The following is a 22,997-nucleotide window of genomic DNA, read 5'->3' as shown; positions in this document are numbered from 1 at the left end:
ACCCAAGAAGGAAATTTGGAAAGCAATTCCATTTTCAAAAGCACCTAAAAGAATTACTTAGGAATAAATCTAACCAAGAAGAATAAAGATATAAATGCTGAAAACCACAAACTATTGATGAAAAAAATTAAAGAAGACAAATAAATGAAAAAAATCCTGTGTTCATGGATAGGAAGACTTAATTTGTAAAGAGGTAAATACTACCCAAAGGGATCTATAGATTCAATGCAATTTTATCAAAATTCAACAGTCTCTTTCACAGAAATGGATGAGCTGATCCTTGCTTTCATATAGAATTGTAAAGGGCCCTGAATGGCTAAAACAATCTTGAAAAAGGATAAACTTGGAAGGGGTGCCTGGGTGGCTCAGTCAGTTAAACAACTGCCTTTGGCTCAGGTCATGATCCCACGTCCTGGGATGGAGCCCTGAGTCAGGCTCCCTGCTCAGCAGGAAGCTTGTTTCTCCCTCTCACCACTGCTTGTGCTTTCTCTTGCTATCTTTCTCTCTCTCTTCCTCTCCCCATCTTCTTTTCTACCCTCTTTCCTTTTTTTCTTTCCTTCTTTGGTAAAACTTCCTTGACTTCCGGCACTATAGATTAATTTTACCTGTTTTTGAACTTCATATTAATGGAATCATTCAGCATGTGCTCTGTTGTATCTGGTTTTGCCCAATAATTTAACTACTTTTATCCACATTGCATGGCAGTAGTTGTTATTCACTGATGCATAGTATTCTATTGTATGAATATACTATACTCTTAAAATTCAGTCCACTGGTCATAGACATTGGAATAGTTTCCAAATTTGGCTAGAACAAAAAAGAAGCTGCCATAATCATTCTCCACATGTCCTTTGGTAGGTGTATAGATTCATTTCTCCAGGAGTATAAATGCTGACAATGAGGTATGTTCAGGTTTATAAATAGTGCCAAACAGTTTTCTGAAGTTATACCAATTTAGATTCCCACCAGCACTGTATGAAAATCCCTGTATTCCATAACTTTGCCAACATTTGGCACTGTCTGCTTTTTAAGTTATTCTGTTGAACACATAATTTTATCTCGTGATTTAAATTTGCATTTCTCTGGTGACTCATGAACTGGAACACATTTTCCTCTATTTATAGGCTATTTGAATGTTCTCTTTGATGACGTTTCTGTTCAAGTCTACTGTCTATTTTTCTGTTGGGCTTTCTTATTGATTTGTAGGAGTTTTCTATATAGTCAGTTAAAAACCTCTGATGAACAAAGATACAGTAAATATCTTTTCTCAGATCCTGCTTGCCTTTTCATTCTCTTAATGGTGATTTCTGATGAACAGAAGTTCTTTTTTTTTAAAAAAAAGATATATTTACTTATTTTGAGAGAGAGCAAGCAAGCGGAGCAAGGGGGAAACAATCTTTCAAGCAGACTTCCTGGAGAGGACAGAGCCAGACATGGGGCTTCAGCCCACAACCTACGAGGTCACGACTTGAGCTGAAAACAAGAATCAGAGGCTTAGCCAACTGAGCCAAACAGACACCCATGAACAGAAGTTCTTAATTTTAATGTCTATTTCCCAAGTTTTTCTTTTATGTACAACATTCTTTGTGTTCTGCTTAAGAAATCTTTGCCTACTCTAAAATCATGAGAATATTCTCCTATGCATTTTACTAAAATGATTTATTGTTTTATTATTCACATTTAGGTCTAAAATATATAGAATTTATTTTTGTGTGTGGGGTGAGGTAGGACTCAAAATACATTTTTCATCATTTCTGAAAACACCTCTTGTTTTATTTTTTAATTTATTTTTTAAAGATTATTTTTATTTATTTTTTAAAGATTTTATTCATTTATTCATGAGAGAGAGAGAGAGAGAGGCAGGGACACAGGCAGAGGGAGAAGCAGGCTCCCTGCAAGGAGCGGGATGTGGGACTCGATCCCCAGACTCCAGGATCACGCCCTGCGCGGAAGGCTGGCACCAAACCACGAAGCCACCCAGGGATCCCCCACCTCTTGTTTTAAAAGTAGGACTTCCAATTGGACTATTCTGTTCCATTTGCTTCTCTATACTGATGTCATTATCATGCCATCCTAATTTTTGTAACTCTGTTACAAATCTTGATATTTGGTGGTATAAATCCTTCCACGTTGTTGTTCTTCAAGATTTCCTTGACTTTTTTGGGTCCTCTGCATTTCCACATACATTTTAGAATCAACATGTCAATGTATACACACACAGACACATATATAGAGAGCCCTGAGAAATTTTGATTAGAATTACATTGAATCTAGAGATCAATTGAGGGAGAACTACTATCTTAACAATATATATTAAGTCTTGTAATTCATGACATGAGTAAGGTATATCTTTTCATTTATTTAAGACAGCTTTAATTTCTCTTGGCAAAGCTTTGTAATTTCAGAATAGAAGTTTTGCTCATTTTTGGCTAGATTTATTTCTAGATATTTAATGTTTTTGATGTTATTAAAATGGTATTAAATTTTTTTATTTTCTAATTATTTCTTGCTAATATGTAGAAATATAATTGTTTTTGTGGGTTTTGTTTTATTTCTTAAAGCCTTTACTTTGAAACATGATGGAAAAATCTTACAGCTACACACAGAAAAGTAAGACATGACCACAGTTGAAAGTGAAGACAATATAGCCAGAAAGCTTTAATGCCTGTCAGCAAATGTTTAAGCAAAAGTTCTGAGTGTGACAAGCAGGGCTGAAAGGAATGGTAATTAGTGTTCTTCTCCTTCTTCTTCAAGAGAATCCACATCAACCGCCTCATAATCTTTCTCAAGGCCAGCTATGTCCTCATGGGTTTCAGAAAACTCTCCATCCTCCATGCTTTCACCCACATACCAGTGAATGAAGGCATGCTTGGCATATATTAGGTCAATCTTATGGTCCAGGTGGGCTCAGGCTTCAGCAATGGCTGTGGTGTTGCTCAGTATGCACACAGCTCACTATACTTTGGCCAGGTCTCCACCAGGTACCACAGTAGGAGGCTAGAATTAATGCCAATGGGGCACCAGTCCACAAACTGGATACTGCAATTGGTCTTGATGGTGGCAATTGGCAGCATTGACATCTTGGGAAATCACAGGCAGCAAGCCATGTGTTTTTTTTATGACAAGGGTCATATTTCACCATCTGGCTGCCTGGCTCAAAGCATCCAATGGTGATCTGTGCTACAGAAAGCTATTCATGGTAGGCTTTCTCAGCAGAAATGACAGGGGCATATGTGGCTAGAGGGAAGTGGGTGCAGGGATTGGGTACCAGGTTGGTCTGGAATTCTGTCAGATCAACATTCAGGGTTCCATCAAATCTGGCAGAAGCAGTGAGGGAAGACACAATCTGGCTAATAAGGTGGTTAAGGTTAATGTAGTTTAGGCATTCAATATCAAGGCTGCTTCTTCTTTTAGGAGAGAGTCAGTGAGCGCATGTGCATGTGCGTGTTTAGGGGGGCAGAAGGAGAGAAGCTTTCAAGCAGACTCCCTGGTGAGGGCAGAGCCAGATGCGGGGCTTGATCCCACAACCCATGAGATCATGACCTGAGGTGAAATCAAGAGTTGAATGCATAACCAACCTGAGCCACCAGGTGCCTCAATATCGAGGTTTCTGCAACAGATGTCATAGATGGCCTGTTGTCTACCATGAAGACACAGTCAAAGTGCTCTATGGTGGTGTTGGTAGTAAGGACAGTTGTAGGGCTCAATTACAACAATTGTGGAAACTTGAAGGGCTAGGTAAATGGAGAACTCCAGCTTAGAATTCTTGCCATAACTGACAGAGAGATGTTCCATCAGTATGGAGTTTGGAGGTGAACCCAGAACCAGACCTGTGCACTGGTGAGCCAGTTTCTGAATTCACTCCAAGACAGGGCCAGTGATCTCCCTGCCGATGGTGTAGTGCCTTAGGGAAACAACTTCTTTGCCTGTGATGAGGCGCTCAGGGTAAAAGAGCTGGTGGTAGGTGCCAGTGTAGATGTCATCAATGACTGTAGGTTCCAGATCTACAAACACTGCCCTGGGCACATGCTTGCCAGCACCCATCTCACTGAAGATGTTGAAGAAATAATCTCCTTCCTCAATGGTCTTGTCACTCAGTATCTGGCCATCAGGCTGGATGCTATGTTCCAGGCAACAGAGTCCCCAGCATGCATTGCCAATCTGGACACCAGCCTGGGCAACATGGATGAAGATGTACTTATGCATGATGGCTCCAGGTAGGAGGCACAGGTGACAGGAGCAGTCATAGGGTCCCAGTTACCATCCCTCACAAGCTAAGAGTTGAGGTAAGTAATGCATGAAAGTTATTTTTTGTATATTGACTTTGTATGCAGAAACCTTGCTAAATTTATATCGATTGCTTTATTCAATTATGTTATCAGCAAAAAAAGAGACATTTCTATCTTATTCTTACTAATTTTTATAACTTTTATTTCATTTGTGTTCTTGCACTGGCTAAAACCATGTATTTTTTTAGGAGGAATGATCTGTTTTTAACACACCTTTAGAAATTAAGACACATTAATGCAGGGACTCTGTCTCCCAGAGGTTAGAACAGTGTCAGAAATATAGTAAGAACTCAATTACTTGATAAATGAATAAATGTTGTGTTAATAAATATTATGGACATTGGAATCACAGATACCAGGGTTCAAATTCCAGCTCTAATCTTTCCTAGCCCAGTAATTTAGAACAAATTACCCAGTTTAGACTCAGTTCCTACCTCTGTAAAATGGAAACAATAATTATACTTTACAAGATAGTCATGAGAAAATTATATATGTGTATATATGAAATTATATACTCTAAAACATCTATAGTTATTTTTTAAAGATTTTTATTTATTTATTCATGAGGGACACAGTGAGAGAGAGAGGCAGAGACACAGGCTGAGGGAGAAGCAGGCTCTCTGCAAGGAGCCCTATGTGGGACTCGATCCTGGATCCTGGGATCACGCCCTGGGCCAAAGGCAGATGCTCAACCCCTGAGCCACCCAGGAGTATAATAAATAATTAATTTAAATTTATTTAAATTATTTAAATATTTATTTAAAGTATAAATAATTTCTGTTATTATTTTTATTGGCTGGACTCACACAGAGAGAATGTCTAGAGTGAGAAGAGGACCAAGAAAGGAATCTTACACAACATTTAAAAAATAACACACATGTTTATTAAAATCAGGGTTTTTTTGTTGTTTAAGTCAGGATGTTATTGCTGCTGCTCAAAGGTCATTGCATGACTTATAAGTCTTATGCAACATTTTTAAAGAATAGACAAAAAGAAAAGGACATGGGAATCTGAGGAGTGACTAAAGAGTTGGGAGGAAAATAGGATAGATTAGAATCATAGAAACCACAAGAAGAGTTTCAAGAAGGGTGTATTATTAAGACCTTTTCAATTTCAAGCAATAGAAATCCATCTCATATATCTTAAATTAAAAATATAAAATATTAGTTCATATAGCTGGAAAATCCAGGAATATAACTGTTTTCAGGAATCACTGAAATCTACCTCTAGTTTCTAATTTGCTCTGTTGAATTTTTAGGCAGGTTGCCCTCAGCTATTGATAAAAATGGTCAGCAGCAGCTTTAGATTTTCATATATATATATATATATATATATATATATATATATATATATATTTCTTTATAATCATTGATTTTAAAAATTTGCCATTAAAATTCCAGTTTTAAAAAATCTGGTTTAAGGCTTTAATTGACTTGGTATAAATTATTTGCCAATTTCTGAACCATTCACAGCATTGAAGGGGTGGTGAATATTCTGATTGATCAAGTTTGGATCACCACCCATCCCTAGAAATAAAAGGATGAAGCCAGCCACATTTAAACCAAATGGATTCCAGAATGGGAGAAGATATTTGCAAATGACATATCAGATAAAGGGCTAATGCCCAAGATCTATAAAGAACTTATCAAACTAAACATCCAAAAAACAAATAATCCAATTAAGAAATGGGCAGAAGACATGAACAGACTTTTTTCAAAGAAGACAAATAGCCAAGAGACACATCACAACTGATAAATTATTGAACACTACATCTGAAACTAATGATCCACTATGTGTTGGCTAATTGAATTTAAATAAAAAAATAAAGCAAATGGATTAAGGACAGAAGGGTGGTTTCCCAAAGAGATGTTGGACAGACAAAAAAATATTACCATTACAGAGGAAGTGGTCAATAGTGTCAAAAATGCTGCAGAGAAATCAAATGATATAAGAAGTAGAAGGTATATTTACCATCCAGTTATTCTTCATGACCTTAGGGCAATTTCTGTGATAAGAATGGAAGGAACTAGGACTTCAGTGGTTTGAAAAGGGACTTGGAGGTGAGGTATAAACTGGAAAAGTGGACAATTATTTCAAAGAATGTGATTGTGAAGGGAAGGATTTTTCTTTACAGTATGATAGTCTTGACTATATTTAGAGAGTGAAAGGAAGGAGCCAATGTAGAGAGGAAAACAGACACTACAGGAGAGAGATTAGATGATGGTCCTTAGGATCTGAGGAGAGATGAGAGATTGAGATAAAAAATATGTAATAAACTTGGATGAGGTGTTTCCTACACTTACTGGAGGGCATTCCCTCTAATAGCCTCTATTTTTTGTGGAATAAAATAAATATTGCTAAAACTGACAAATGGTGTGATCATAGGCTTGAATGTGCATAATAAAAGTTTGAAATAATCATTATGGAGGTGTAAGGAAGCATATCACAAACAGATAAATGAGTTTCCAAGTAACATAGAAAGTCCATCTGAGATGGAAGACCACATATTTCTGTTGGTGTTAGCACATTAAATTGTATGACTTTTTCCTAGCATAACTCTGGGTTCCCAGGACCAAGCTAACTCAGGCTCTGAACAATAAGCTATCCATTTAAAAATATATATTTATTATTATATATAATAATATACATATATATTGGCGTTGAGGTGATTGGAATGAAAAACTTAATGGGAATCTTTAAGTTTTTTTCTCACATGGCCATGGAGATGGAATATTTCAGGCCTTTTCAAATATTACCCACTAGTCAATTTGCCTCTGTGTGTTGAAAAAGATACCAGTGCCTAGCTCAACCACAATAGGATCAGCGCCATGTGTTAAAGTCTTTTGCTTTTGTTACTTCATGGATGCAGAAGAAAGGAAGAAATAGATATGGAAATTATTTTTATACACATTATTTTTAAGATAACCAGAAAGTAGTTATTGATTCATGCCTCAATAATTAATTCCTCTCAAAAATTGTACTAGTGCAATAAAAGGGCAAGGGACCAGAACCTCCATATTATAGAGCATGTTTAAAAAAATCTTATTAGTAAATATTTAAGACCTATAAGTATAATGATGACATAATAGGTAGTCATGTATCTACTCTTAGTTTAAAAAAGAAATTACCTAAATATTAAAGCCTCTCATACACCCCTACTTTAATAGAAACTCTAGTCTGAACTTCATGCTTATCATTTCTCTGCATTTGTTTATATTGTATCAAAGCAGTATAATATTGTTCTTCTTGCTTTTAAATTTTGTGAAAATTATTTCATGCATGTGTATTCTGTGACCTTTGTAATACTTAATATTATGTTTGGAAAATTCATCTCTATTGAAAAGTGTAGCTCTAGTTCATTGATTTAAAATTTTTTTATTTTAATTCCATTTAGTTAACATACAGCATTATATTAATTTCAGGTGTACAATATAGTGATTTGACAATTCCATATATCACCCAGTGCTCATCAGGACAAGTGCCTGTTTTAATCCCCATCACCTATTTCACCTACCCTCCCCACCCTTTCCTCATTTTTTTTTCCTCATTTGTTTTGTTTCTTAAATTCCATACATGAGGGATCCCTGGGTGGCGCAGCGGTTTGGCGCCTGCCTTTGGCCCAGGGCGTGATCCTGGAGACCCGGGATCGAATCCCACGTCGGGCTCCCAGGGCATGGAGCCTGCTTCTCCCTCTGCCTGTGTCTCTGCCCCTCTCTCTCTCTCTCTCTCTGTGACTATCATAAATAAGTTAAAAAAAAATTCCATATATGAGTGAAATCATATTGTATTTGTCTTTCTCTGATGGACTTATTTCACTTAGCATTTTACTCTAGCTCCACCCATGTTGTTGCAAATGGCAAGATTTCATTCTTTTTGATGGTGGAGTAATATTCCGTTATATATCACATCTTCTTAATCTATTCATCTATTGATGGACACTTTGGCTACTTCTGTAGTTTAGCTTCCGTAGTTTAGCTAAACTTCATGGAGTTTCAAATTAGTGTTTTTGGTTTTGTTTTGGGGGTAAATACCCAGTAGCGGACTGCTGGATCATGGGGTAGATCTATTTTTAACATTTTGAGGAAGCTCCATACTGTTTTCCACAGTAGCTACGCCAGTTTGTATTCTCACCAACAGTACACAAGGTCCTTTTCTTGCATCCTCGCCAACACTTATTGTTTCTCGTGTTGTTGATTTTAGCCATTCTGACAGGTGGGAGGTGATATCTCATTGTAATTTTGATTTGCATTTCCGTGATGATGGATGACGTTTATCATCTTTTCATGTGTCGACCATCTGGATGGCTTCTTTGGAGAAATGTCTGTTTATATCTTCTGCCTATTTTTTAATTGGAATATTTGGGTTTTGGATCCTGAGTTGTATTAGTTCTTTACATATTTTGGATACTAACCCTTTATTGGATATGTCATTTGTAAACATCTTCTCCTATTCCGTGGATTGCCTTTTAGTTTTGTTATTTCCTTCACTGTGCAGAAGTTTTTATTTTGATGTATTCCCAATAGTGTATTTTTTTCTCTTGTTTTCCTTGCTTCAGGAGACATATACAGAAAGAAGCTGCTACAGCCGATGTCAGAGAAGTTACTGCCTGTGCTCTCTTCTAAGACTTTTATTATGGCTTCAGCTCTCATATTTATGTCTTTCTTTCATTTTTAGTTTATTTTTGTGCATAGTGTAAGAAAGTGGTCCAGTTTCATTCTTTTGCATGTTGCTGTCGATTTTCCCAACACCATTTTTTAAAGATATTTTTTCCCATTGGATATTCTTTCCTGTTTTGTCAAAGATTAATTGACCATATAATTGTGGGTTTATTTCTGGATTTTCTGTTTCATTGATCTATGTGTCTATTTTTATGTTAGTACCATATGCTGTTTTGCTACAACTTTGTAATATAATCTGAAGTCCAGAATTATGATGCATCTCCAGCTTTTCTTTTCTTTTTCAAGACTGCTTTGGCTATTCAGGGTTCTTTGTGGTTCCATAAAAATTTTAGGATTGTTTGTTCTAGTTCTGCAAAAAATACTATTGGTATTTTGATAGGGATTGCATTGACTATATAGATTGCTTTAGGTAATAAAGACATTTTAACAATATCTGTGCTTCCAATCCAAGAGCATGGAATGTCTTTATATTTCTTTGTGTTATCTTCAATTTCTAACCAGTGTTTTAAAGTTTCAGAGTACAGATCTTGCACCTCTTTGTTTAGATTTATTCCTAGGTATCTTATTATTTTTGGTTTGAACCAAAACTAGTTTTGAACAAACTAGTTTGTTCATTTGTGACTGCTTCACAGTATTTCATTATATGACTGTATTGAAATGTATTTATTCATTCTCATTTTTGGTGGGGAGCTATCCACAAATACTTTAAAATTTGTTTTATTTATTTACAATTTCCCCTAGCCTTATTGATAATACTCTGAAGAATAATTTTAAATCCTACCTAGATAGTATCCATTTTTCTGCCCAGGAAAAAATTAAGTATTTTGATTTCCTCTTTGGCTAATTCTCTTATTCCAATATAGAGGTAGTAAGGAGGGTAGTATAGTGCTTTACCTTTCCTCTCAGTTAGATCTGTCAACAAGTTAACCACATTTTTGAGGGGGAGGGGATGTTTCCACTCTGGTTCATCACAATGCACATTAATATACAATAATTTTGTTTTTGTTTTAAATAAGTGAAAAAGAGAGCAATCCTTTAAAGTCTGCGGGTTCTAATGTTACTCTCTTTGCTTTTACCCTCTCCAGCATAAACCAAAGAGGATCCCCTCCTGCTTTAAAGGTAGTATTACAGATGTATAGCAACTTAATATCTACCCATCTGCCATGGCTCATTCACACATGAACTATGACATTCTCTATCTTGTTGCAGACTGCTAGTGCTTCTCTAGTGTGCTTGGCTAAGCAATAATCCTAGTGTTTGCACTGAAATGCAGAGTGGAAGAGATATGTATTTGGTTACAACTCCAGTCAAACATTTCTCTCATAGAGCCGTAAGACCAAGAAAAGTAGGCACAGCAATAGTGGGGTTAATAAATTAGAATTCTAAGCAAGCCTGTGTGGAACTGTTTTTTGAGTGACCTCTGAGTTCAAGGATCAAAAATTACAGCACTGCCCAAGGGCAAATTAATTCTGAGGTCCTGTTGAATATAGTTCAAACAGGTACTGGGTTTTTGAGCAGATCTATGCTTGGGCATTCCTAAATCTTTTAAAGATTGATTGATTCATTTACACATTCACTCAATAATAATAATGCCTCATTTTGTGGCAGGCATATGCTAAGCACTGAAAATTCTTTTTCAGGATTACCTTCCTAAACTCTTCATAGCATTAAAAGCCTTTCAAATTCTTCCCCAACATGTATACCTTCACCCTTGTATTAATCCATCTTCTAACATACAAAGACTTATTTGGGCATTAATGCTTTCAACTAAATAAGTAGGAACACAAAAGAATTCTGTATTCATATTTTGAAAGATCCAGCCTTAGAAATGACTTTCATAATTTCTTGCACTTAGTACATGGCCTTGGTACAACCCTATTTAAGGACATATATAGGAATGAATTATTATCCACATTATAACAAGCTTTAGCAGATTCTTTCTTCACAAGAGGGCTTATAACATTAGCGGGATTGGCTGCTGATTAAACTGGTGCAAATTGACCCAGCAGGGCTACTCAACTAAATGTGTGATGTTCTTAAATACAGGCCCTGTCTGAAACTCAGCTGGCTTGATTCTTAACATTTGTACATAAAGCAGAATTACTATACAGAAAGAAGGAGGAAAAGAAGCACTATTAAATACTGTTGGAATTAAGATTCAATAGCTTTAGGAAAATGCATTTTCCCACAAAACTTTGTTAATAATAGGGCTATGAAATAAGAATAGAATTGAGCAAACATATTTTCTTTTTTTAATATTTTATTTTTGAGGGATCCCTGGGTGGTGCAGCAGTTTGGCACCTGCCTTTGGCCCCGGGCACGATCCTGGAGACTGGGATAGAGTCCCACGTTGGGCTCCTGGTGCATGGAGCCTGCTTCTCCCTCTGCCTATGTCTCTGCCTCTCTCTCTCTCTGTGTGACTATCATAAATAAATAAAAATTTAAAAAAATATTTTATTTTTGAGTAATTTCTATACCCAACATGGGGCTCAAACTTAAAACCTTGAGATCAAGAGTTTCATGCTCTACCAACTGAGCCAGCCAGGCACCCTGAGCAAACATATTTTCAAAAAACGACATCTCAAAATGTAAGTTAAGCTCATACCTTGAAAAGTATAATAACTAGGGTAAAGAAATGAATACTTCACATATACACTTAAACACAATATTTTCTTTGCAAAGATACCTATTTGAGTGCATTCTGAGAGCTGTCTGACAAGATAACATCATTTTAATAACATCATTTTAATTTTGACAAGTATATAAGAAGAATAAAGACACTTCCTTTGATATATTGAAACTGCATTAAAAGTTCCTATTCCCACTTCTTGCACATACACAGGCAGACACATGCATGTGCACATACATGTTTACAAAGGGAGATTTAAAATATTAGGCTTCATAGTGACTGGCTACTAGATAAATAAATACATTGCATTGTAACTGATTTGCAATAAGCAACAGCAATTTTTCAGCATATATCATATACTGGGATGAAAAAACTCAAACAAAACACACTTCCTACTATCATACTTTGAAAAACAATAACAGAAATGGAAAGTACAAGAACAGGAAATACCACAAACTCTTGATTGATTAGTTTTCTAGAGAGGCAATAAATTATATGATGGAATACAAGTGTGAAGTTTTGCACATGCAAATTTGGTCACAAACCGATTAAAATGAAAACCAATTTAAATTTATAACAATTCTGTTTGGCATGTTTAAAATGAAAGAATCCGCTTAAAAACCTGGCTGAAGGACACCTGGCTGGCTTAGTCAGAAGAACATGCAACTCTCAATCTCACCCACCTTGGGTGTTGGAGATTACTAAAAATAAATAAACTAACTTTAAAAAGAAAAACCTGGCTGAAATGATTAGGGTAAAGGTAAAGTAGATGTAGTGGTAATAGTGGTGGAGGGTGGGAGTGAAGAAGAAGTAAAATCAAGAAACTGGGATGGGGGAGGGGCAGGTGACGAGGGACTTTCCAAGAAACTTTTTAAAACTTAGTGAAGCTACAAAAATATTACAAAATTTTTTTAATATTACAAATTTACAATAGAAACAGAATAAGTGTTGGAAAGTTTGGTTCTTAAAGTGCATATTATATGTTAATAATAAAAAAGAGTAAATAATTGCTTTTAAGTGGTTTAAGAGACAGAAAGCCCTTTGGAGAAAAGCAAGCACCTAAAAGTTTTAAGTAGCATCTATAGTGATGCCAGTGGGTTGAGTGTCTGTCTTCTGCTCAGGTGGTGATCCTAGGCTCATGGGTTCAAGTCCCACATCTGGCTTCCTTGTGGGGATCCTGCTTCTCCCTCTGCCTTTGTCTCTGCCTCTCTCCCTCTGTGTCTCTCATGAATAAATAAAATCTTAAAAAAAAGATGGTGAAGGGAATAGATTTTAAACTATTTCCCAAATTGTATTTAAATTACCCCTGGGAGTATATCTTTTTAAAGGCAAACTCTTAAAGGACTGCATCCCCAATGAAAATACAATTGTTTTAAATTCCATTGTAGGCTAGCTCTCTACCTTGGGATTTGATTTCATCTGCTTCTGTTTCGGCCACATTGCTGCTGGTGTCTAATGCAGAACTGCCTGGTACACCCTGTGAACTCTGAAAGGAGAAAAGAAACCTCAGTTTTAAAATGAGTTACTTTTCCTCAAAGTTGCATCAACTTTCCCAGTTAAAGAATGCAGATAAATGTCCTGTAGGAGTTACCAAACATACCTGATTAATTTTTCTAGGATTTAATGCTATGTATTAGAAGCAAAGCAGTAATCACAGTATGCTTACTGCATCAACAAGATAAAATGCATTGGCTCAACATGTCATCCTATCTTCCTGTGGCTAACAAAGTGATATTCTAAGAATATTATTCCAGATGTGTATAACTTATACTTTCTAGAAACTTTAGACTACCACACAGTGAAATTGGATTTTTGAAAATGCTACTGTTTTACTATTAGAATCACTTTCCATGTTTGTGGTAGAAAGAAAAATATTTCATCTTAATTGAAGAAATTAAAGCTTAGTTTTATGAATAAACGGTGGCAAAATGGCTTTTTGTGCTCATGCTGATGTGGTTTCATTTTGTTTTCATGCTGATATAGTTTTAAAAGAATGATAATAGAATACTTTTAAGATTCATATTGGTGAACTTAATGGTGAATCCATATTTTTAATTGCTTCCCCTTTTTTATAGAATGTTCCTCCTCATTAAAGTCTTGTATTTAAACAAACACAAAGTTAGTTAAATTATTAACATGGGAATTATATTTTCAGAACAAATAGTGAAGTTACCCTAAAAACTGATGATTATTGTACTCAGGGTAATAGTTCTCATTTTAGAAAGCAATCTTTATAATTTATAATAGCTTTTCACAAATAATTTACTTGTCCATGGAAACTTCCTGCAACTGACTCAAATGAGTCAGCTTATTAACATGAACTTGCTCTTTTCCATTTGCCATTTTGTCTATCTTTTTGAATACCCACATATTTTCTTTTCCTTCTTCATAAGAAAATTAATTTGTCCAGTTGACTCTTCAGCACTAACATCTGATTATTCATGAAAACTCTACCTCAGTAGGCTCTTTCACTTCAGTTTCTTCAGGTTTGTTTTCTTTGTCTTCTTTTCCATTTTCCTGAAATGAAAACAGTGTTACTAAGTGGTATACAAAAGAAGCTAAAGATAAAACTAACATACTCTAGTATAGTAAGCTTTTATGTAAAAAAATTTTACATAATGGGCAAACATCATACCAAATAAAATCACACAAAGTAGCTGTATTAAATTCAAACAGTAATAGACTTGTTATAAATGCCAACCAGCTAGAAGCAGATTACAGTGACCCAATTATTATTTGCTACCCTCCCCATCCCTCCCTTTATTTTTTTTTAAGATTTTATTTATGTATTCATGAGAGACACAGAAAGAGAGGCAGAGACATAGGCAGAGAGAGAAGCAGGTTCCCTGCAAAGAGCCCCATGGGGGACTTGATCCCAGACCCCATGATCATGCCCTGAGCCAAAGGTGGATGCTCAACTGCTGAGCCACCCAGGCGTCTCCCCACCCCTTTTTCTTAAGTAGACTCCACACCCAGCATGGAACCCAATGTGGGACTTGAATTCATGACGCTGAGAGCAAATCAGAGCTGAGATCAAGAGTTGGCTGCTTAACCAACTGGGCCACCCAGGCACCCCAACCCCTTTTTTCCAGCACTTTCATCATAACCTGATGTACAATACTGCAACTAAAAAGAAAAACAATTAAATAATAAAATATGATACCACATCTCAATTTTCTCAAGAATGTTGCATCTCAAATTCTCTCATAGTTAAGTAGTTAGAAACCTATGTAGGCTGGATACCTGAGCAGGTTTAGGTTCCTCTTGAAATGCTGACTCACTCATCTGGGCCACTAAAAGGTATCATCAAATGGTAGGGAAAAGTATTACCAGACCAATATTAATAACAAAAAGAGAAAGTATTAATAAATAACAAAAAGTACTGTGGAAGGCTGAAATCACCCCCAACCCCCACTGCATCCCATGATTCTATTGAATGGTAAGTTCTCAACTGCTAAACTTTTCAAACTGTACTACTGTTAATGCTGTTGTTACTGACCAAAACTAGATTAGTGCAAGGCTAATGACAAGAAAACTCAGCCATTAATAATCACCACTATTATCATTAAAAAAAGAAACACACACACAAAATGGCAACAGTAATGCAAGTGAATTTTTTAAGACATTATTATCATTAATTTTTGAAATAATGATTCAGATGAGATGAAGTGAAACTTTGATGGTTACTCAGTTCATGTGAGAATGACAATACAGACATTAGAGTAATAATCTCACTAAGTATTTTTTTGAATGAGGAGTTCTGAGAGGAATGTGATTTATTTATATTAAGGAATGAAAGTGGATAATTATCAGATCTCTACTTCACTGCAAATGACCACAGATTCAGTCACAAATTATCAAAATCACTGCTGTGTCAAAAATCATTTAAGAATTTGTGGTATTTAGGCTAGGTGCTATGTAGAAAGGAAATTTTATATACTTGGCCTCTGCTTCTAGGGTAGTTACAATCCAAGGACGATTTAATTTGAAATGGTATCTTTATAATGTGCTAGAGTGTTTATATTTCTTTTTATCAACACAGCACATGTTCTAGTTGAAGAAACCAAAATTACTGCCTTTGGAGACAACAGATTCCAACCTTTTAGAATAGCTGCCTCAAAGCATTTTTGAAGTTCTTAAATAATAAATATAAAATAGATTTCTTTGTTAGGTCCCAATAGACTGCTTTCTCTGCTTATGGTGTCCATCTCCTGAAATTACTAAGAAGTTCCTTTCCATTTCTTTTTAAAACAGTTTGTTTGGATCCACCCAGATAAATTCAATACAATAAACCTTTATGGGTGCCTTCTATATGCAAAAAGACATTGGAGTTGTGAAGATGAGTAAGACCTGTGCTCAGAGGGACAGGAAAACTTCCTTTGAGGAGTTCCTAGTCTAGTGATGGAAAAAGGGATAAACAAATGCAATTCAATCTGCAAAGTGCAAAAGAAGAGGTGCATATAAAATGCTAAGAACACAAAGGGGTAAGCAATTACTTTTCCCAGGGAGATCAGGGAAGTTTTCATAGAATTACAGATTTTTAAACTGGATTTTAACAGACTAATAAGACATTTTTGTGTAAAGAAGGGGGGAAGAGTATTTGAAGCAAAAGGAACAATACATGCGAGGGTATGAAAGTTCAAAAAGGAAGCACTCACGTAGCAGAGCACAGTTATATAAAACAAAATTGCAGATGTGGCTGAAAAAGTCACTTTTCAATCTGTAAAAGTTATTCATGCTGAATCAAGGAGTTTGGACTTTATGCTTTTAAGCATAGAATAGATGTGATCAGATTGGTGTTTTTAAAAAGTTACCTCCGCCAGCAAAGACTGGAATTATGAAGGACAGGGGGAAGAAAGAATGAAGGTAAATTTTCCACCTGAAATGTTACACTTGCAGTAAATGGCCTTCATCAGTCTAGGTTCTGCCTGACATTGCCAATCCCCAAACCATATCGCTTCAGATTCACTTTTTGCAGTGCATGCAGATGGTTTTAGGTTGCAAGCACCTGGAATTCTGTCTGAGGGTTTCCTGCCAGTTCAAATGTGGGGATAGGCAAGAAGCGCTTGGGAGCTGGTATCTAATAAGAGAAGCCCTCGGCTAGGGATGGATAGGGAGTTGTATAATGGTCCCATGGGTAGAACATTTCTGTCTCCCAGAGTTCCTTGCAACTTGCCCAATAATACAGGCTTCCTTCACTTTCCTGTAATACTTCTCTATTCCCTTACATTGTTTCCTGGAACCACCTCCCAAATGAACCTGCACTCAACTCTTTGTATCAGAGTCTACTCAGAGGGAACATAAACTAAAACAGATAATGATGATCAGGATTGGGGGCAAAATTGGATCTAAAGAGTGAAAGAGAAATAGTTAAGGTTCGCGGAGTGGTTTTTTTTTTTTTAATATTTACAAGGCTAAATGGATGATGATGCCATGAAATAAAATAAGGAAAGGGGAGAAAACAGGTTGAAGGAAGGATAAGAGTTTGAGTTTGGAGATACTAACACATTTAAGGTATCTGCCCAGTGGTCTATAGAAATTTCCAGTAAGAGTCTTAATGACACTGAAATATATTATGGTGCATTGGTAGGAAGTTATGCATAATCAAGTCCATTGGTAAATGACAGAAGTATTACCCAGTCTGAATAGCACTAACTTGCATTTGAATTACTCAAAGTTCATAACATTCTACATACCTCATCCTCCCATCCATGAGATTCTACAGTCATTTTACGTAGATTGCCACCTATGAGACAGAGTTTTTGTGAATCTGGTAAGGGCCCTTTATATGCATTCCCAGTAGATTTATAAATTGGTGAATTGCAGCATTTGGCATCTTGATTGACAAGACTGTCAGTCATATATGAAAGGACAGCCAGTTATCCTTGAGGAAAGGGTTTCTAGGTAGAAAGCAGAAATTATACACAATTCTGATTTGTCAGACTAATAGAAGATAAGAGATGTCAATTAGCTGGATTTCATGAGTTTTAAACCCCTGGGTACTGACAGAAGGATACATTTGCGGAAGGATGCTAGTGGAGCTTACCCAATAAGAGTATCTTCTAGGAGAGGGGAAAAAAAGTTAAAGATAAACCTTTGCTGATGAACACTTAGAGGTAAGGCTAGGGAAGAAAATCCAGGGTAAGACAGAGATAACTGCTGAGAATAGCAAGAGATTCTGCAGCTATTCACCTGCATGCTGCTGGCCTAACTCCCAATATCAGCCTCTACCACTGCGCTTATGCCACAGCAAGTTGTTCCTGCAGCCCCACAGGAAAAGCCAAAGTCTGTACAATTGTACAGACTTTGTTGGGCCTGGGTTGACCCTAGCCCCTGCCATTGGTCTACATAGTCCCACTCACTATAGTTAACCTTATAGTTGTGCACCTGTAAGACACTAGCCCCAATTCCCATCACTGGCCTCCCCTGCCAAACATGTGCCTATAGCTAGCCCCTATAGTCACACATGTACACATTGACAGCCAGAGCCACTGCAGCTGCCTATGTGCCTGCAGTTGGCCCCAGACTCTGCTGGGGGCCCTAGATTTCACCACTGCACATCTGTATGGTCTCTGCAGCCAGCCTCAACTGGCCCCACAGCCAAGTGTGTGCATACCACTGGCTATGGCCACCATCACTGTCTGGCATGGTCCCTAGCCAGTAGACTGGAGGTTCTGTTAAAGAATCCACCAGGGTGCCAACCTGCTCAGTTGGTTAAGTGTTTGACTCTTGATTTTGGCTCAGGTCCTGATCTCAGTGTCCTGGGATTGACCCATTACAGGCTCTGTGCAGCTTTAGGATTCTTTCCCTCTCCTTCTGCCCCTCCCCCTCTCCCTCACATGCTCTCCCTCTCTAAAAGAAAACAAATAAATCTTTTTTTTTTTTTTTTAAAGGACCCAACAGTCCTTCCAGCCATTGTGCACTGCCTGCAACTCTCACCAAGGATCATGCAGTTCTTGATGTCATGGACCACAGCTTCCTGAGCCAATGACACACCATGCCACCTCCACCCATCTCCATCTACAGGCACTACATGCCCTCACACTTGGCATCCTGTAGTACTAGACCAAGGGTCACAGCATGTTCCAGCATGCTCCCAACCACAGGTAAAGGTATTTCCTTACCAAAGTCATTCCATAAAGTCTGGAAGAGGTGACTCTTCTTCAAATGCACAAACACCTACAAAAGTGACAGTGCTCACAAAGAATCAAGGAAACATGATACCACTAAAGGAACACAGTAAATTTCCAGTAATGGACCCCAAAGAAGTAGAGACTCATAAATTACCTAACAAAGAATTCAAAATAATTGTTTTAAAGATGCTCAGAATGCTACGAGAACACAGATAAACAGTTTGATGAAATAAACAATAAAATATGAAAAGATAAGTTCCTGAGGTGCCTGGGTGGCTCAGTTAAGTAACTGCTTTTGGCTCCGGTCCTGATCTCAGGGTCCTGGGTTTGAGCCTCGTATTGGGTTCCCTGCTCAGCGGGGACCCTGCTTCTCCCTCTCCTTTTGCCCCTCCCTCTGCTTGTGCACTCTGTCAAATAAATAAATAAAATCTTTTTAAAATGATAAGGTCTCCAAAGAGAAAACATAAAAAAGAACACCAGAAATTTTAGAACTGGAGAATACAAGGACTGAAATGAAGAATTCAATAAAGAGCTTCAATAGCAGATTAGACCAAGCAGAAGATTCAGTGAATCTGAACACAGATTTACTATTATTATTATTGAAGTATAGTTGACATACAATGTTACACTAGTTTCAGGTATAAAACATAGTGATTTGACAAGTCTATACATTATGCTATGCTCGCCACACATGTAGCTATCATCTGTTACCATACAATGCTATTATACCATTGACTATATTACCTATGCTGTACTTCTTATCCCTGTGACTTATTCATTCTATAGTTAGGAGCCTGTATCTCCCACTCCCCTCACCCATTTTGCCCATTCCTCAAATCCCTCTCCTGTGACAATCATATCTTTGTTCTCTGTATTTATCAGATTGTTTTTGCTTTCTGTTTATTTGTTTTGGTTTTTTAGATTCCACATATAAGTAAAATCATATGGTATCTGTCTTTCTCTGACTTACTTAGCACACCCTCTAAGTCCATCCATCTTGTCATAAATGACAAGATCTCATTCTTTTTTTTACAGCTGAGTAATATTCCATTGTGTGTGTGTCATCTTTTTTTCTTAAGGTTTTATTTATTCATTAGACACAGAAAGAGCACAAGCAGGGTGAGCAGCAGGCAGAGGGAGAGGGAGAAGCAGACTCCCCACTGACAGGGAGCCTGATGCGGTGCTCAATCCCAGGACCCTGGGATCATGACCTGAGCTGAGGGCAGACACTGAGCCACCCTGGCACTCTGACATTTTCTTTATCCATTCATCTATTGATTGACACTTGGGTGCATTTATCTTTTGGAATTATTGTTTTCATTTTGGGGGGGGGTAAATAAATACCTAGTAGGAACACAGATCACTTGAAATGATCCAGTCAGAGAAAAACAAAGGGGAAAAATATGAAGGAGAATGAAGAAAGCCCTTGGAATTGTTGGGACACCATTAAGAGAAATAATCTATGTATTATGAGAGTCTAAAGAGAGGAAGAAATGGGCAGAAAGCTTAGTTTAAAAAGTATGTCTGAGAACTTCCCAAATCTGCAGAGATATCTGCATGTCCATGTTCAAGGAGTTCACAGGTCTGCAAACAAATTCAACCCCAAGATATCTTCCCCAGGACACATGGTAATAAAATTGTCAAAAATCAAAGACAAAAATAAATCTTGAAAGCAGCAATAGAAAAGAAGTATGTTACCTACAAGGGAACCCCATAAGACTATTGGTAGAGTTCTTAGCAGCAACCTTATAGGCTAGGAGAAAGTGGGGTGATATGTTTAAAGTAATCAAGAATACTCTATCTGGCAAAATTCTCCTCAGAAATAAAAAAGAGACAAAGTCTCTCCCAGACAAAAAAAAAAAAGCTGAGGGAGTTCACCACTACTAGAACTGTCTTACAAAAATTTGTAAGGAATTCTTCAAGCTGGCAAAAAGGGACACCAATTAGTAACATGAAATATATGAAAACATAAAACATACTGATAAATACAACTATATAGTCAAATTCAGAATACTTCAGTACTGTAATGTGGCAGTATATTAATCAGTTAATTCTAGTATTAAGGTTAAAGGACAGAAGTATTAAAAATAACTATAGCTACAATATTTGCTAATGGACATACAATATAAAAAGATGTAAATTGTGGCATCAAAAATAAAATAGGAGGGTAAAAAGGTAGAGTTTTTGTATGTAACTGAAATTAAATTGTTAACAGCTTAAAATAATTATTGTAGTCTATGTTTCCTGGTAACCACAAAGCCAAAATCTACAGTAAATGCACAAAAGATATAAAGAATGGCATCAAAGCATACCACTATGGAAAATTATCAATTCACAAAGGAAGGCAGTAAGAGAGGAAGAAAGCAACAAAGGAACTATGAAACAACCAGAAAACAATGAACAAGATATTATTAAGTTCTTCTCTATTGATAATTACTCTAAATGTATATGGATTAAGTTCCCCATCAAGGGGTACCTGGGTGGCCCAATGGTTGAGCCTTCTGCTCAGGTTATAATCCTGGGGTCCTGGGATTGAGTCCTACATCAGGCTCCTGCAGGGAGCCTGCTTCTCCCTCTGCCTATGTCTCTGCCTCTCTCTGTGTGTCTCTCATGAATAAATAAATAATCTTAAAAAAAAAGCTCCCCATTAAAATGCATAGAGTGGCTGAATGGATGAAGAATGGATGAAAAATGGATGGGGCAGTTACCTTACTAGGAGATGCCCATTTTCCTCAAGACTCACCATAACCACCTCTTACTTCTAGGAGATTCATAACTACAATCAGATGTTAAAATGCTCCAGCAGTGCAAATACAAAGTCTGGCCAGGAAGAAATAGTTTTTATAGCAAAAGATTTTTATGATTTGCATAGACAGTGGCAGAAACCCAAGGAAAGTGTGAGAGTATATTATAAGGAAATTAAAGAAAGAAGCACAGAATATAATGCTGAGTTGTTAGAATTTATTAATATGGGTACACTTATCAGAAATTAAGGATTTAATGTTTTAGCATCTACAGCTGGAAGTGACACTAATCATTTATTTGGTAAATTCACTGAAACTTGGGACTCTTTAGTAGCATGTGCTTAAACTGAGATACTGGAACTTCCTTGGCATAATGTAAGAATACCAAGGCTTAGGGAAATAGGAATATTGGAGTAGATTTAATTGCATATTGACTTGCACATCCACTCCCCCCAAGTACATCCTCTAAGAGAATTCTGTCTAAGGGACAACACTTTACTAAAGCATTGAAAAGTATAGTAGTGATGGGAGTATTTATATTCTTGAAAAGCTCTATAGTGGCTTTCTTCTATAGGCATATGGAATGACCCATTTCAGAAGAGTAGAGGCCAAATATTAGTGTTTAACTACCTACCTAATTACCTAAGTAGACACATTTACCATAAAGAGCAGTGGAAATACAGTGGTAATCAGATGTTTTTTTGACTCTCAGCAATCTGTGTGGTTAAAGGACTATGGTGTTTCTAGGAATAAATGAGATGGCCAGCCTACTGAAATGTTGGTCATCTACCTATGGTATAAAAAAATCCATATATGGTGACCAAAAATATGACTCTAGTAACCACAGTGGAGAGTTTCTGACATCTCACCAGTTTCTAGGCCTAAACCCCATAACTGAAGGCAAGGTTAGATCTCCTTAAAGGAGGAAAGTGCAGCACTGCCATCAGTATATAGGGAAAAATCTTCCAAATCTTCACAGGATCTGTGGTCATCTCCTAAAACGACTATGTGCCAGGGAAAATAAATATTCAGGTTTTTCAGGGATTTCTAAACATTGGCACTAAGGTGATGTTCATTCTTGGGGACTCTAAATGCCACTACAATCTACCAGTTTAAGTGTGGGCTTGTGGTGGACAGGTGAGAAATTGAGCCTTTTTTTTTTTAATGGAACAGTTTAGGATCCTTTATTTACAGTTCTCAGAAGCCTTGTTTAGGGGCTTATGAATGTAGAGGTTGCTGCTAGGCTTCCTGGTCTAGGGCTAGAAATCTCCAGCCTTCTATAGTTAAGGGGACTTGTTCAAGTGGAGGTTAGTACCTTATACTCCATAGCCAATGTTGCAGCTGACTTTAGGCTGGTGAGGATTGTAGAGCCATAAATGGGAGGGGAGGAATGTGTGGAGATATAAGAAGCTGGCTGTCGTGTTTCTAGAGTTGATACATAAACAACTGGTATTGCCTGTATCCTGTTTATGAAGGCATTGTATGCTAGAAAGACAAAAGCTGTTGACAGCAGCACCACAAAG

At 37.0% G+C, this 22,997-nt stretch overlaps 1 protein-coding gene across 2 annotated transcripts in view; it reads right to left on the bottom strand.

Annotated features, from left to right (window-relative positions):
- The window catches only part of EFCAB5 (EF-hand calcium binding domain 5), a 170,979-nt gene that overhangs the window by 133,324 nt on the left and 14,658 nt on the right, over positions 1 to 22,997 (bottom strand). For both annotated transcript variants that reach the window (XM_026016130.2, XM_072747907.1), the window contains exons 2-4: positions 14,841 to 14,890; positions 14,052 to 14,114; positions 12,999 to 13,083 (exon numbers count right to left, since the gene is read on the bottom strand). In XM_026016130.2, the coding sequence (XP_025871915.2) occupies positions 12,999 to 13,083; positions 14,052 to 14,114; positions 14,841 to 14,890 (198 nt within the window). The remainder of the gene's footprint in view (positions 1 to 12,998; positions 13,084 to 14,051; positions 14,115 to 14,840; positions 14,891 to 22,997) is intronic.

This window comes from Vulpes vulpes, chromosome 2 (assembly GCF_048418805.1).
Source record: "Vulpes vulpes isolate BD-2025 chromosome 2, VulVul3, whole genome shotgun sequence".
Taxonomy (NCBI): Eukaryota; Metazoa; Chordata; class Mammalia; order Carnivora; family Canidae; genus Vulpes; species Vulpes vulpes.
Note: the sequence above shows the minus strand (reverse complement) of the source record. Positions and strands in the feature narration are given on the sequence as shown.